Source organism: Dermacentor variabilis, chromosome 3 (assembly GCF_050947875.1).
Source record: "Dermacentor variabilis isolate Ectoservices chromosome 3, ASM5094787v1, whole genome shotgun sequence".
Lineage (NCBI taxonomy): Eukaryota > Metazoa > Arthropoda > Arachnida > Ixodida > Ixodidae > Dermacentor > Dermacentor variabilis.
In genome coordinates this window covers 216,632,284-216,649,309 of record NC_134570.1, presented here as the reverse complement: position 1 = coordinate 216,649,309, position 17,026 = coordinate 216,632,284, and the positions used below count along the sequence as shown (strand labels likewise).

At 42.5% G+C, this 17,026-nt stretch overlaps 1 protein-coding gene across 1 annotated transcript in view; it reads right to left on the bottom strand.

Annotated features, from left to right (window-relative positions):
• Positions 1-17,026, bottom strand: part of LOC142576637 (poly(A) RNA polymerase GLD2-like) — a 96,297-nt gene that overhangs the window by 34,414 nt on the left and 44,857 nt on the right. The window contains exons 6-7 of the mRNA XM_075686850.1: positions 11,426-11,489; positions 2,296-2,574 (exon numbers count right to left, since the gene is read on the bottom strand). Coding sequence (XP_075542965.1) covers positions 2,296-2,574; positions 11,426-11,489 — 343 coding nt within the window. The remainder of the gene's footprint in view (positions 1-2,295; positions 2,575-11,425; positions 11,490-17,026) is intronic.

Genomic DNA, 17,026 nt, shown 5'->3' with positions numbered 1-17,026 from the left:
ACATTGATGAGCGGAACTCAGTCCTAGTTTTTCGCGCCGTGCTAAAAATCCTCTCATACTCTACGTTGCTACGCGGCATCACAAGTAAATCCAGCATCGCCTTAGCAACTCGGTGAAACATGTTTCCCATCAGTGTTTTTCATTTTTCCAACCACAGACCACTGCATGTCCCACCTTTCTTTATTAAGAATGTCCTCTGGAAGACTGTATGCTTGTAGTGTGGCAAACTCAGCTTCGAGAGCATCTAAAGCGTCTCCAGCAGATTCATTGGAATCTCTGGGCAGCAGCTGAGAGAAACTCTGAATAATGAAACGAACACTCAAGAACGATGCCTGCGAAATAAATTTCACGTTGGCCACCTCCGCCTTCTTCATAGTTGCGTTTAACCAGAGTTGCGTTTCAGAGTTGCATCTACATCCATAGCGCTTTGCCTCATCGCATTCCGGAAATATTTTCTGTAGAAGAGGCCCAACGTACTAAGAGGTAGGTTGTGTTTGACGTGGAATCCCGTAAACAGGCACTCCACACCTATGACACTGTCGTCGCACTTGTTCCGGAGAAAGTTCACTATGTTGCCTTGCTGCTCAGCAGTGTGAACACAGCTTTTATGCTTCGCCATGGAAATGCACAGTTTCAAGCCGTCGTTGACACTGAGAGACACACTGATGTCGCATCGAAACGTTCTACAATATGCAAAATGTTCTCCGTTTCTTGATGTCAAAAAGCACGGAAATTCAGAAGTATAAGTTCGCACAACTTCTGCAAATACCTTTTCTTCGGCTTTGATAGCGCCATGGCATCAAGCACACAAGGATTCAAACTTTACACGGTGCACCAACACAGACAACATAGGAAACACTAATCATATACACAAGCAGCAGCACCAAGATGCACAATGGAGGAAGGCATACATGAAATGCAAGAACTACATTGGTTCTGGCTTTGGTCAGCTTACTAGGCGCTGTAATCGGCTGCTTATTCGATGATACCGATGGTGCTAGTGCTGCCGTTGTTGGTGATGCTGACGATTACGATGTGGCTGCAGATTCCGCGGCGCCGGTTTGACAAAAACCATTATTGCACGAACAGAGACCACTTTTCGGGAGATATAAGATAGCGATCGTACAATGGGAAGTTTAGTAAAAAATCAGGAGTCTCTCGGGCGAATCAGGAGGGTCGGCAGGTATGCACACCCAGTGCATTTGTGGTGCAGCTCACTAAACCATTGTCGTGAAAGGCATTCACTGAAGAGTGGCACATACCTAGTGCACTTGTGGCACAGCCTGCAGACGTGTCGGGTTGCTGTCCCTGAGGAACCCTTGTGACATGGGTTCGATTCCAGTCAGCATCAAATAAATTTAGGCGATCTTTTCTATCACTGCAGAGAGGCACGCTCCCTAGTTATCCAAGCTGGCGTCAAAGACATTATTTGAAGACTGGCACACCCCTACTGGCACATACCCAGTGACCCAAGTTGGCATCAAAGAGGTTCATTGGAGACACGGCTCAAACAGAGTGGCAAATACCCAGTAATCCAAATCAGCGTCAGAGTTTCTTTGAACAGCGGCACCTACCAAGTTCCGCGCCTACAGTGACCCACGTCGCCATGAAGGAGGTTCACTTAAGAGTGGAACATACATATTGCCACATTCACATTGCCACATTTAGTGAGCCAAGTTGGTCCAATGGTTGGTTTTGAACCCTGCTATGTCAACACAGCAGCACCATTCGACAATGGACTACTAAAGATGATGGGGTTTTACACGTTTAGTGAGCCAAGTTGGTCCGATGGTTGGTTTTGAACCCTGTTATGTCAGCACAGCAGCACTATTCGACAATGGACTGCTAAAAATGATGGGGTTTTACTAGCCAAAAGCACGATCTGATTATGAGGCACGCCGTAGTGGGGGACTCCAGAATAATTTGGGCCACCTGGGGTTCTTTAACGTGCACCAAAATTTAAGTACACGGGTGTTTTCGCATTTTGCTCCCATCAAAACGTGGCCGCTATGCCCGGGGTTCAATTCTGTGGCCTTGTGCTTAGCAGCCCAACACCGTAGATAGCCACTAAGCAACCATGGTGGGGACCGTAGCAGGAAAATTTCGGTCGGTCGGTCAGTCGGTTAATTAGTTTGTTCATTCGTTCGTTAGTTTGGATGGATGGATGGATTCCGGGAAATTAGTGAGGTGCTCAAAGAATGCCAACGCATAGAAAAAAAAAAAATTCTAGTGGACTGCCTTTTGTTCTACTGGAGCAGTAGAGCTTTTTGAGAAGCCACTAGAAGAGCTACGTACACTGCAGGTACTGGATGACCATGAGGGCCAGTGAGTAGCTTGACAGGGTCCCATGCTTGGCCTCGTTGATTTGGTGTCCAGCAGCCCATGCCTTGGCAGCCAGAACAAGGGGTGCTGCCCTTGGGTCCAGACGCGCGTAGCACTGCAGCAGCCGTGTGTTGCGTAACCCCACAACATTGTTCACATTCATGTCCACCTCAACACCCGTGGTGCGGTCGCAGAAGCGTAGGATGGGCACTTTGGCATGGATCACCAGCGGTCGGCCGCCCACGCACCAACCTGCACATGAAGCATCAAGAAGGCTGACAAGGATGGCTAAATTCAGAGCATGAACTACTGGGACGCAAGCTAAGGAACAAGAAAAGACGGGACACGGCGCTAAGGCTGACAAGGGCCCCACAAGTGGCCTACTTCTAAATTATCTTCAAAAGCTCTATCAGCAGAAAGGTGTCTGACATCAATAGAAACTATCCTGCAATCTTCAAAGTGTGCTGTTTCCTTTGCCTCAGCTGCAACCCTTTTGTTTGCACATAGACAACATGAATCTTTCTGCTCACCTTGACAAAGCACCAGGCGCTACAAGTATAACGCATTTCCTTTTTGCTATCAGCCACTAAGCTAGTGAACGAAGCATAGCTGCTGACATGTTTGAGAGAGTTTAATGTGCTCCAGTGACAAATACAACATTTGCACAATTCTTTTTCAGCACCCTGGCAGTACTTTCCACATATAGCCCAACTGTAAAATATTAGGGGTTGTGCTTAGATGAGCAGCTTACAAGGGATGAGCATGTTTCAGAAGTGTGCAAAATACTGAGGGCAGCATCATCATATATCTATAGGCTGTGAGAAAGAGCCAATATTAATACTCAGTATACAGTGTACGAACTGATAGGGGAAAATGTCACCTGATGTGGTCTGACAATATATGGTGGTTACGCACTGAGTAAGTAGGCAGGTAAGATTAGTAAGCTTCTTCAAAAAATTGCAAGAGAAGTAACCTTTGGTTTGCGATTTCACACAACTAAATTTAGAATCATCATGACTGTACTTTTTTAAAATACTCAATGCTATACTTCGTTCCAGGTACTATACTGCAGACTATAAAAAAAAGAACTATGAAAGCTAAGAAGGATAGAAATTCACTCTTTGTTGGCAGGACATACGGCGAGTGAAGTGTAAAAAAATGGGAAGATACAGAAATATGTGTTTTACACTCTGTCTGTGTTTCTTGCGCTTCACTTGCAGTATGAAAGGTAAAACCCTCAAACAAACAGAACGGTATGTTATATAAATAATTTACACTAACTATGGTAAGAGAATACATCAATATAGTAGAGTTCCGTTTTTGACTCTGGTTAATATAATTACGACTGGCACCCACGCATTTCCCCAGGCCCAAAGTTTTGTATTTAGATCTTACAGTTAACCTTCACTAGATAATTCAAACTTCACCATTCAGCATGCACACGCCTGACCCCTATGTTGACCAATAGCAATCCCATTAGTGGCAGCGGCTGTCTCGATGGAGCTTAGGGGACAGCAAACGCATTGAACACACATCAACTCCCATCGAAAGCACCTATTTTCTGCCTGTTTTAGGAAGATTTTCAAGGAATAACCGTAACTTACAATGTCTGATTATGGTATTTACCCGATTCTAAAATACTTTTTTTTGCAAGAAAGTTGGGCCGAAAATTGCCTGCACGGTGCAGTTTGGCATCCTATCAAACGCCTGCAACGGCGTTTGTATGCTTTACAGCATAACATGGAGCTACTGCAGTGAAGCCAACTTTAAAAAACTGTGGCGGCAATTTTCGAAAAGCTACTGCCATTACAGCAGTAGTAGTAGTGTTTTGTCTTTTGACCATACATACATGGTGGAATAGTATACAGAATGAGGTCATAATACTGAAATGGGGCCTCTTGTAATTAGTTACATGACATAAATGAATATCAGCAGCATACAAGCAGTTCTAGTAGTGGTAACATACAACCCCTGTCCCTAAAGCTCTGAGACTGAGTCAATTAAAAAAATGTTTTTAATGTTGAAATCATTTGTGCAGCACCCCTTCGAAATAGTCTCCCTTGCAGTCTATACACAGCTTCCAATGCTTCTTGAAGTTTTGGAAACAGTTGGAAAATGCTTCTTTTGGCAGGGCTGTCAGCTCCTTTGTCATGGCGTCTTGAATGCCTTCCACGCTCCCCATCCAGCGGCCTTTTAGGGCTCTCTTCACATGAGGAAACAGAAAAAAAAATCGCATGGGGGGAGCTCTGCTCTTGTGGGACGAACTCATGGTGTATGACACCTCTGGCATAGAAAAAATTTATCAGCATCGTTTTGCTCTTCTGTCCCCACACCTTTCTCGACGCCGGAGAGCTTGTGGACCGCCATTCGGCACACTGCCTCTTTGTTTGAGGATCGTATTGAAAATACCATGTTTCGTCTTCAGCGATGATGCTGGCAACGAATGCAGCATCCTCGTCTGCCTCTGAGAGCAAATCAGCGCTCAGTGATGCTTGCGTGTCCTTCTGGTCCTGTGTGAGGGAGTGCGGCACAAGTCTGGCATTCAGCTTTCATGTCCCCAAGTTCTCACACAAAATTTGGTGGCATGTTGTCTTACTAATGTCGAGAGCATCCGATAGCATGTGGACTGTAATGGTGCGGTCTTGCTGTACGATCTTCCTGATCCGAGCAACGTTGTTTTCATTCTGTGAGGTTGCAGGGCATGCCTGCCTTGTGTAGTCTTCCACCGACATTCTCCCTGAAACGAACCTTTTGTGCTACTCGAAAACTCGCGCCCGTGATAATGTCTCGTTGCCGTAAGCATCACGAAGAAGCTCATATGTCTGTGTGGCTGTCTTGCCAAGCTTAACACAAAATTTTATGTTTACACGTTTTTTGAGGTGGACATCCATCTCTCCACATTCACTCACTGCAGAATGTGCAGACGACTAGTGACAACATATTTTTCTACACGTAATGCCATCCAGCGGCTGCCACAGCAATTAACATAAATAGCTCAGGTTGTCCGAAAAGATGGCACTACACATACGCACCAACATTTGTTTTGGGGAACCATTTCTAGAGAAGAAAATAAATCAGTCTCGAAACTTTACGGACAAAGGTTGTATATAGCAAAATAAGCAAAAAACTAGGTGAATCGAAAAAACTAATAAAAAGAAGTGATCCGTGAGAACAAATTACCTATGTTTTATACATCTATACAGACAACAACTGAAGAAAGATGGAGATAACTCTCCTACAAAAGAGAGCGAGTTGCACAGTTTTATTCCGGAAAACCAAACAGCCTGTTGCTATGAGTTATAGGCAATAACACATTGTAAATATAAAGCAAATGCCGTATTATTTGGGTTGACCAGGTGATTCTGACCAATGATAAACAACGAATAAAGGTTAGATATTATGTAACAGACTATATTGGGAAGATTATACATAATGAGATCTTTAAAGGGTAATATATCAAGTTGTTGAAAAATTGGACTGGTGTGCATTATAACAAGAAAATGCAATTACAGTCGAACGCCTTTATAACTAAGAGCTCGGGGCCTCCAACATACTTCGTTGTAAAGGTTGTGCACCATATTACATGCAATAGAGCAAGCTAAGCACGTTCGGAAAAATATAACCATTATTTAACATGAATTAAAGAGGTACTTAATGAAAGAAGTCGGTACTTTTCTTCTGGACAGTTCGTCTGGTGCAATGTGCAACTGCAGCCAACCTTATCACACCAAGGTTCCACAGCATGCTCCACTGTGAAACCCAGGAGCGACGCAAGGTACATGTGCAGAGCATCGAATGCCGCTATTGCCTCACTTGTCGTCAATATTCTCGTTTCGCTTGCAGGTTCTTCACCACTGCTATCTTCGTCAGCCTTCACCTCCTTCCCGTCCTTGATGGCTTCGACGATGTCGGTAGTCATCAGTTCCAAGCAGATCATCACACCGTCGTCAACCGCAATGTATTCGTCAGCCGTCACTACTGGTGCTTCATTCCTTCTGCCTACCCCCTTCGCGCAGCAACTTCGGGAACAACAAATGCTAGTATTATTACCGCCAGCATTTACTTCCAGCCTAGTGACAATTATGAAGTGCGTACCACCTTTAATTCCTTAAATAAAGTTAAGGCCTTAGACATCAATAACCTACAATTAGGACCCATTAAGCGCTGCATAACTTTAATTTCCCGTGCTCTTGCTCATATATTCAATTGAACACTTCAAGCAGGCATCTTTCCCCAACAAATGAAGTATGATAAAGTTTCGGCAATCTTGAAAGGCAGTAGTCCTAATGATCCAAACAACTATAGGCCAATTTCAGTGCTGCCTTTGTTTTCGAGAAAATTATACACTGTCCTATGGCGAATTTCTTTGATTAATTTGGTGTAACTAAAGCGCAACATGGATTTAGGAAACACAGATCAACAGAAACAGCCCTAATGTCAATAAAGGAAAATATAATAAAAAACATAGAAAGGAATATCTATACTCTTGCGCTATTTATAGATTTTAGTAAAGCATCTGACTGCCTCAGCAATAACATCTTGTTAAATAAACTCGAGTGTTACGGAATACGTGGTAGCTGTTTATCTCTATTTAAATCTTAAATAAGTGGCAGATTCCAGAGCGTGTACGCAAATGGTCACATGTCGTCTTTCGTAATGAACAGATTTGGCATACTACAAGCGTACAAGGGCCGATCTTGCTGTACAATACCATTACCTTTAAAGGTAAAAAAAAATATAAATAGTTCACAGTCATAAAATTCTTAAGTTGATTTCTATTTGCACCTATCTTTTTTTTTTTAATTTTATTTGGGCAACACAAATACAAGGTTTGCCCGCAAGGTAAGGCAAAAGGAGGGCGTAATCCTCCTGACTAAGGCCTTTACCTCGCTAGAGCAGCAGAAGGAGCAGTCAACTGATAAAACAAAGTACAACTAATACGACACAAAACTTCAAAACTATTTACAGCAAAATTTTAAACACATTGAAAAGTATCAACTGTTTCCAAATAGGACGTAGCTGAATAAATACAGCACAGCAAAAATAAGAACATTCTGTTATTAACAAAAGTTATACATTCAGAATAGAACATTAATAACATGACTATTGACATTAAACAAAGAAACTTTATTAACATTCGTTAAACACACTGATCAGAAAATATTATGTTTTGTATTGCATGTTTAAATTTGTGAATAGTTCTAGAATTTATAGCTTTGTCAATAATGTTAGGGTACGTATTACATAAAGACATGGTTTCATATTCGATCGTTTGCATGCCATATTTTGTCCTTGGTTTCTTTATTACTACTGATGTGTGACGTAGGTTGTATCCTGTATCTCTACTCAGGTAACGAGTTGAAAATAGTTCCCTGTTGCTGGAGATCTCTTTAAATAGCCGTATGCATATCTTTGTTTTGTAAGAGTCTCTAATATTAGGAATGTTGTAACGCATCATCATAGCATCAAGATCCTATGTATTGTTTCGAGAAGTTCAGAAACCGAAAAAGCTCGACGTTGCAGTACTGCCAATTTTTCTATATTTGTTTTATTATCGTTTCCCCATACTAAGAGGCAGTAGCTAAGATGCGAGTGCACAAACGAAAAGTACAATTGTATGAGAAGCCTGATAGGCACAAAGCATCGTATCCATTGTAGCAAGCCAACAAATCGTGCAACCTTAGTGTGTACCTTATTTATGTGCTCTGTCCTGCTTAGGTTTTTGTGAAATGTAACACCCAGAAACGAATGGCTTGAGACATGTTCAAATTGCAATCCAGAATAAAAAAGTTTTACGTCGTAATCTGTTTGCTTATTCTTGGAATAAAAAACTGTAAATTTCGTTTTTTTTTCTTCATTTAAGTCAAGTTTATTTAGATAGAGCCACTCGCTAAGTTCTTGTAACCAACGGGTTGCGTTAACTTCTAGTTCGTGAAGGTCTGCTCCATAAAAAAAGACATTAGTGTCATCAGCGTACAGTATGATTTCCTCTGTCAATAGAACGTTGGTTAGGTCCCATTTATGTAAATAATAAATAATAAGGGCCCTAAAATGGAGCCTTGTGGTACCCCATATTTAAAGGGACACTAAAGGTTACCAGAAACTCAAGTTAAAGTGGTAGAGCAATGTTCCAGAACGTCTAAGGCGTCAATATAATTGCGAACAGAGCTTTAGTAACCGAGAAATTGAGGCAAATGCATGACACGACTTGAGACCCCCCAGCGACATTCCGGTACTAGCCTGATGATGAAAGCACTCCTCATAATTTGTGTTACTAATACTCAACTACTCGTATTAAAAATATCATTCAATTCGATTATAAGACGGAAAAAAATACTACAAGTCTACGTCTATTCGATTCTAAGAAAAAATAAGATTTTGACGTTACCCTTTAGTAATATGGATGGTCGAAAGGTTTCGTTTTCTCTCGACTCTGCGCCGCGCACGCTTTGGAGTTTCAGTAGTTTCGTTATCGCGTCGTGCTGTGAGGGTTCTGCTGGCTTGCGAAACTTTCATTTGGAACAAGCAGCGAGAATGCCACGTCCATGTGATGTCGTGGGAAGCCCTCGTTGCTTTCCCGCTCCGGAGAACTGGTGTCGATGCCGCCGTCGTAGTACGCAACGACGCCGGGAGCGCGAGCCCTCAGCAGCAGGACGCGCTCGTCAGTGCTCAAATCGCTGAAGTTGAGCCCAGCATCGCGAGCCAAGCTGTTGTTGTCAGGGCCCATTGCGACGAGCGTCGACATTTGCGTCATAGATAAAAGTACCAGCTTATGGTCGCGTGTTTCTCCAATTCCGCAAGCCACCATACTCCCGCTTTCGCGCTGCTGTCGGCTCTGTCTTGGCTCCGTTTCCGGCCGCGCGTTTGCGTTTTGCGCAGAAAAGCCATAGCGCCGTCTGCGGACGCCGTTCTACTCACCGATGGCGCAACGTCACTATGAGACCATGATGTCAGTACTCCTCGATCGGAGGGCGGGCGATTTGAACTGCGCTAGAGGTACGCGGACGCTTCAGAATGCATTTTCTCTTAAAATAAGTCTCTCCTTGGCACGAAACAAGCGTTTCGAGGTTTCTGAGATGCCAGTTCACATTGACTTAATAGTAACCTTTAGTGTCCCTTTAATCATGCTCTTTTCAGAACTGTACCCTTTCAAGGAAGTGTAGTGAAATATAGATTCGAGGTAGCTATACACATAAGTTCTAATGCTATGCCTCTAATGCCATATACTTGGAGTTTCTCTAGTAATATATTATATTTTATGCTGTCAAAAGCCTTGCAAAAGTCTAGGAATATACCAATGGTAAAGTTTATTTCCTCGATGTTATTTATAATTGTATCTCGGACTCTTAATAATGCCATTTCGGTCTATTTATTTTTCTGAAAATTATATTGCTTATCCGAGACATGCATGTAAATTATCTCTGTAAAAAGCTTTCTTCAGTGACAGAGGTTGTATCACAATATCCTAATATACTTCCTATAAGAGCGAAAGTGCAGATTTATAATGCATTATTTAATGCACACATATTACTGCGCTTTAGTGTCGTGTACAACCACAGAAATAACATACATAATGTTCTTATGCTACAGAAGAAGATAACTCAATATGTTGGAAATATAGGTTGCTATTCAAGCACTATAGGGGCGGTTCCCTAAGTATAACATTATTCAAATTGATAGCCTATACACTTTTCGTTTATTACATACTGCACAATATTCTTCAAGAGAACAGACTGGTGGGCTCGTTGGTACTGCATACCTTGAGGCAAAGCGCAAAAAAACATGAGTACAAGAGAAGGCAACGAAGACACAGCGCTGTGTCTTCGTTGCCTTCTCTTGTCCTCGTGTTTTTTTGCACTTTGCCTACAAGATATTTTTGTAGCAATCGCTACAAAAATATCTTGTATCATGTCTTATTTTCCCTTTATTCAATATATTTTTCAGAATTTGCAAGGAGAAGAAATCCTGAGATATGGTCACTTCCATACTTCAGAACACTGTATAAACATCAGTCGTTACTATTCACTTTGAACAAATACAAACATATTGAGAATTTTAGCAGGTAAGAACTCCGCTCATACTTTGTTCACTTGTAATATATCCGATATGATTATTATTTTGCCTTTGTGTATCTTTATAAGTGTATACTGAACAACATTAGTTTTCTCAGCAAATGCTGATCTTCTAAAATCATTCTAATGCTGTGTTGCCTAGCTGGTTAATTGTCTTGTATGTCTAGTACTGCTATAGTAGTGTTGTGTAAAATTCATTGTGCTAAAACTATTTCAAATGCTGGTAACTTGCCATGATGGAAATTATGTTTCAGTATTTCCGTTCATGAAGTACTCCTGCTATCGATGGAATTATATGTGAATTATTGTATATGTACACACACTGTTTGCTGTACTACTGCCTTGTCTGGTCATTTGGGTCACACAAAGCTACATATGTAGCTTTTACCCTAAAATGATCCTCCAGTACGTAAACTAGAGAATAAAATTGATTTGATTTAAAGCGTGTGTGAGGCGGCCATTTTGAAACGATGATGGCGATATGGTAACGCAGATTTAGGGTCATATTCATTTCTAATGCGCAGGCTATTTTTGGACCCGTTCTATCAGGAAAAAAAGCACGTGTTAGATTCAAGTAAATACAGTACAGTAAGACGACGAAGAGGAGAGCTTCATATGACAAGCTGTTCTCTGTGGCTTAGAAGCAGCCTACCTTGAACAACTATCTGATGTATTGTGCTTCCTGGACACCAGAACAGGGTCTAAATCAACAGTGTAAACCCTCAGTTCTTCATTTTTTTGGCTGGTTAAATGGCAGTTGTGTTCTCGTTACGCTGATAACAAAGCTTTTTGGTTTTTTATCTTCATTCGTTATTATGGACAATTTTCCCAGGAAACGTAAAGGTCAATATAAAGCAAACACGACTGTAATAACAGATAGCTCTGTGTTCTCGTGTCCATAATTGTGTTCCCCTGCATCACCAAGAATTCTTGGCTAGTTATTCTGGAGACTCCTCGAACGCATGTGACGCGCAAAAAAGTCTGCCATAATATGGTGGCACAAATTTAGCTGCTGCTGCGCGCGCCCTCACCTGTCCTGGCCAAAAGGCGGGCCACGTGGCTGAGAACGGCTGTTGCTTGCTGCCGCTGGTCAACCTGCACAGGTGGTGTCACATGTGCACATCATGTTGCCCTGGAACTCTGTCGTAACAACGTTACTGAAAATCATTCCCTGCTTACAGGCAGGATTTCAGTTCTGGCACTAATGATCAGCTAAACTCTCGAGGGAGAGTAAAGCAGAATCTACACACCACAGCGGGTTCATGGAACACGTCTTTCATAGCCAACTATCCAACTTCACCTTTGAAAGGGCTGCACTGTCAAGCCCATTCAATTCTGTGTTTGCTGCAGTCAGGCCGTGTGCATAAAAAGAGCAGAGGCACAGGCAGAAGTGTGCTCTGGGACTTGCAGCAATAATCAATGCACCACAGTTTGCATTACAACCCTTAAACACAACAGTTGTTGATGCACATTTTATGCAATTCATATGATAATTGGAAGACCACAGCAGGACTGCACGTCTTAAATAATGATAGCATTTGGGCTGTGTTGATATGGATTCATTGTGCCTTTTGAAGCACTGATCAGTTATTTTACACTAAGGCTGTAGGAGGAAGGGGGTGTAAGGCCACGTGCTTCTTTTGTATACTTTCACAGCAACGCGAGTTTGCCCTGCATTACGTTTACAAGGCAGGGGTCCACTTCCCTACACGCCCGTGCAGCAACCGCTTGGGAATTCTTTTGTGATCAGAAGGCCGTGTGGTGTTGAGTGGCGAGTCACAGTGAGCACAGTAGAGGTCGGATGTGGAAAATGAGTGTCAGACCCATCGGCACTGATACTAGGGCTCCCGCCAAGTATAAAGCAGCCACGATTGTCAACACTGCTCTGTGGGCTTGGTTGCTGTACCACAATGCAGACAACTGACCCGTTGCTCTTCACCACACAGGTTGGTAACAAGTCTTCTCTTTTTGCAAAGAAGTCTAGCAATTATCTTCTGGTGCAGCTGCCGGGCCCCCAGTACTGTGTCGCTATTGCTTTTTAGAGTGTTTGTGCCATGCTGTCCTTGTTTCTCTTGTCAAGAGACATCAAATCTAACTCGGGTCCCGCTAGTGCTGACTTTGTACTAAAAGAGCTGCAAAAACTATCAGCCGGTCAAAAAGAAATAATCACAGAAATGAAAGACATTAAGAACCGATTACTGGCTACGAATAAGATGGTGTCAGATTTGAATTCCCGAGTGACAGCAGTCGAAAAACTTTGCCAGAGCATCATCCCATTACGAAATGAAATCGAGTCAGTAAAAGCAGAAACTACTAAAATTACTGACCTGGCCACTTGCTTGGAACGGCGTATGGATGACGCTGAAAACCGATCACACAGAAATAACCCAATCTTTTATGGTGTTCCTGATACTAATCCCTTGGAAACACTCACCCAATCTGAAGAAGTCGTAACCCAGCTGTGCTCTGAGCACCTTAACATTAACATACATACAAAAGAAATTGAACGAGCACATCGTCTCAGGAGGTATACCGCTGGGCGCCGTCGCCCTATAATTGTTAAATTTACATACTTCAAGACAAAAGAGACTGTCCTATCAAATGGCCGCAAGTTCAAAGGCACTGAACACAGTGTCGGCGAAGTTTTTTCGAAGGCTGTGCAAAATGCCCGTAGGCACCTTGCTGCTTTTGCGGAAGTAAAATCTGCTCACTTGTCATTGCGTTACAAAACTTTGCCCACAGGTACTAAATACTACATATTTGATGAGACAGACCATCAAAGAAACAGCACAGCAATCACATTATCCTACGAATCTAAGAACTCGCACTCCCATCCCACGTAATAATCTGTCTTTTTCAGCAATTTTCATGAACATACGCAGCTTTCTGCCAAAGCATGAACATGTATCAAACTTTATGTCATCATCCACCAGTAACTTGCTGATACTAACAGAAACATGGCTTACAAAAGAAATCAGTGATGCAGAAGTCCTGGTCGATCTTCCCAACTTCGACGTTTATTGATGCGATCGGAGAGATGCACTTGGCGCAGGTGTTCTGATTGCCGTGAACCAACAATTGCCGTGCACAAGAGTTAAGATTGACAGCCACATAGAAACACAGTGGTTAAAATGTCAATGTTCTCCACAAACAGTACTGCTAAGTGTTTGTTACAGACCACCTCGCCATCAATCAGACTTTTCTAATCTCTTAAACAACATATTAAATGAAATTACTTTAAAGCACCTCAATGCAATTATCCTCCTTTTTGGAAACATTAATTTTCCCAGCATTAACTGGTACAATGGCAATGCTTTACTAACAAATCAAACTGAGGCGAGCAACCTTATAGAAGTGTGTTTAAATTACAATTTAACACAGCTAGTACTGGAACCAACCCGTGTGTCAGGGACATTTGCCATTATTTTAGATCTTATACTAACCAGTCATCCTGAAGGCTTAACATCCCTTACATATCTTCGTGAGATTAGTGATCACAAAGTTATTCATGCTGCCTTCACTTTCACTCCCCCACCACGCGACATGGACGAGATGACAATTTGTTTATATGACAAAGGTAACTATGAGGCTATAAATACTGAATTAAACACATTGTTTTCTACCTTTGCAGATGAATTTCATAACTATTCGATTTATGATAACTGGCTGTTTAAAAACAAGCTATGTGAACAAAAGAACCAATTTATTCCCAGGATAACCATTAGATCCAATCGACAAAAACCAAGGTTTATGAGATCCTTAAAACGACTAGAAAATAAAATAAGGTGCCTTTATCGCCACGCTAAAGTTAAGGCAAGCTCAGTTGTGAGGGAGAAATATTAGTCTGCTGAAACTGCGTACTTAATTGAAATTCACGATGCCAAGCGAACCTTTTTTCACTATGACCTGCCAAACATTTTACTTACTAATCTAAGGAAATTGCGGGGAGTCTGGGGAGCGTGCGGGGAGTCCCTCAAGTCAGTTGAGGGGACAGATGAGAATAGAGAGGGAATCGAGTCAATCGGCACACAATGTGATGTTGACACAAGGCAGAAGAAAATGGATGCTTTCGAGGAAGAGCTTGTCAAACAGGTTGAAGAGCTCAAAAATGAGCTACATAGGGGAGCGTGATGCATGGAAGGTAGTTTAAAAAAGACATGAAGCAGCTAAGGAAAAGCTGAACAGGGCCGCCATTGTGAACGAGAATGGTCTTGACAATGGAATGCAGTCCCTCTACATGACAGGAGAGGGAGTGCCAGCGAAATACGTGTAATGTGTGCAACGTGGTGAGGGGTTAGCTGGAAGGAGTGGCACCTACCTTGAGGCCACCACGCGCAAAATGCAGGAGTGCGTGAGTCAATACCCCTTGTTAAGTCCGAATCTTGCGGAAAAGGACAAGGAAGCAGGGAGAGGTGGGAGAGAGTTAAATTGTGATTATCGCCAGCAAATCGCACCTGGGTAGGTGCTCAGAAGCAACTGTGGAGAGGGTGAAAGGCGATAAAAGAGTGACAGTAGGGACATTTCTGGGGCGGATGCTTGGTTCTGTCATGGAGCGAGCAAAAGCAAAGCTTACAGAAAATGCCCACATGCGCAACCTTGTCATAGTAGCAGGTGGGCTAAATGACGTCCTAAACAGGAAAGGGACAGGACTAGCCCAGTGCTTGATGAAGGGGGTAGACGATTTGCGTGAGCTGTCCCCTCAGGTGCAGATCGTGGTGTGCAGTGCCGGAGGTGCCTGTATGTGACAGTCCAGTGCAAAGAGCCGTAGTGGCTGTTAATGAGGCAATATGGAAAATGACCTGAGAGAAAGGCTTCCAGGTTGTCAAGATAAACAGGGAAGTGAGAAAGTGTCGTGGTTTTCAACCTGAGGATATCCACTTCGATTACAGGCTAGCACAAGAAGTGGGCTCGCGACTTGCTGGTCGTGCTGTTGCTATTTTAGGGGGCCCACGGGTGCTCAGGAGGCCAGAGTAGGTAGTAATGTAGAAGGTCCCCTACGGGAACCACAGAATAATATCGGCATCAATAAAGAAAAAGGAGGAAAGCAAGAACGAGAGCTTGCCACGCAACAGGCTACATAAACATGCAGGGTGGCAGAAGAAAGGAAAAGTGGGCAGTGATTGAGGAGCAGTTAAGTAGAGAACACATAGGGGTATATGCGGTTACAGGAACTGAATGCCGCCAGTGATTGAGAATTATGCTTGGGAAGGGTGCAAAAGAACTAAGTCGAAAAGAAAGGGAGGGGGAGTCAGAATGCTCACCCATCAGGGAGCCAAATGGAAAAGAGTAAATTCAAAATGTCAAGAGCACCTTTGGTTATCAGGCACAATGAGTGAAAAAAAAATTTGGCTGTGCGCTCATATGCCTTCATACAGGATTTAGATGGCTATACCGATAACAATGGGAAGTCAATCCTAGACCTTTGTGATCAACATAATCTCGTTATCGTGAATACAAGGCCTAAATGTGAAGGGCAGATCATGTGGGAAGTGGGAAACCGTCAATCAACCGTTGATTACTGTCTGATGACAGAAGGAATTCATGATAAGTTGAGAGAAACGGTCATTGATGAGAAAGGGCGTAGTAGCATAGGGAGTGACCAAAAACGCATCATTTTGAAAATGGGATATGTAGTTGGGAAAGAGAACAAGGAGTGCAAAATGGCCAGTCCAAATTTGAATGTACTGAACAAGTAACAAATATACTCACTAGAGTTGAGGAAGAACTTAGCAAAAGGCCAAGAGTGGGAATACTATAGTGAGCTTCTAAGTGTACTAATGACAGTAATACGGAAAGAAAAACAACAGGTTTGTAGGAAAGGAAAAAAGAAACCGAAAAACTGGTTTAACAGGGAGATACGAAAAGCAATCGCCAAAAGAAAGAATGCGTCCTGAGAGCACAGGCAGGCAAAGAAGGCGCGGTTGCTGCAGGATGAAGTAGCCAGAAAATGGGAAATATACCGGGAGAAAATGTCTGTGGTTCAAATACTGATGCAAGCAAACATAAAAGGTGAAAGTAAACGTTGGTTGTCAGAAGTACGTGAGAAAAAGAAGGCCACACCTAGAATATTTTGGAACCACATAAAATTATTCGGCAGGAAGTCAACAACAGCACAACACTATATCCTAGACGAAGAGGAAAACAAACTGGATGGAGAAGCGGCATTAAATTACATCCGAAAAATAACAGCTGAATCTTTCCAAGGCAATGACGAGGTTGTATTTCAAGAAAAATAAAAAAAAGTGCATGAAAGAGAACCTTATGGAAAAGGAGCTGGTGCTGACAAATTTTAACTGGAAGAAAACCAAAGAGAAAATTCGTAAGCGCACAGCCACAGGGCTAGACAAGGTTCCCGTTAGGCTAATTAATAAACTAGGACCAAAAAGTAAGGAAGCTCTGGTGAAAATAGTGGAAAAAACATTAAAAGATAGATGAATACCAGACAGTTGGCAACAAAGTAGAATGAACTTAATTTATAAAAGTAAGGGGGAGAAAGATAGAATTCACCCGTATAGACTGTTGACCATTACATCAGTAATATACAGGCAATCAAATTAAAGCTGCAAGCATGGGCAGAGAATAATGGCATTTTGGGAGAATGCACGAATGGCTTCAGAGTAGGTAAGCGTTTC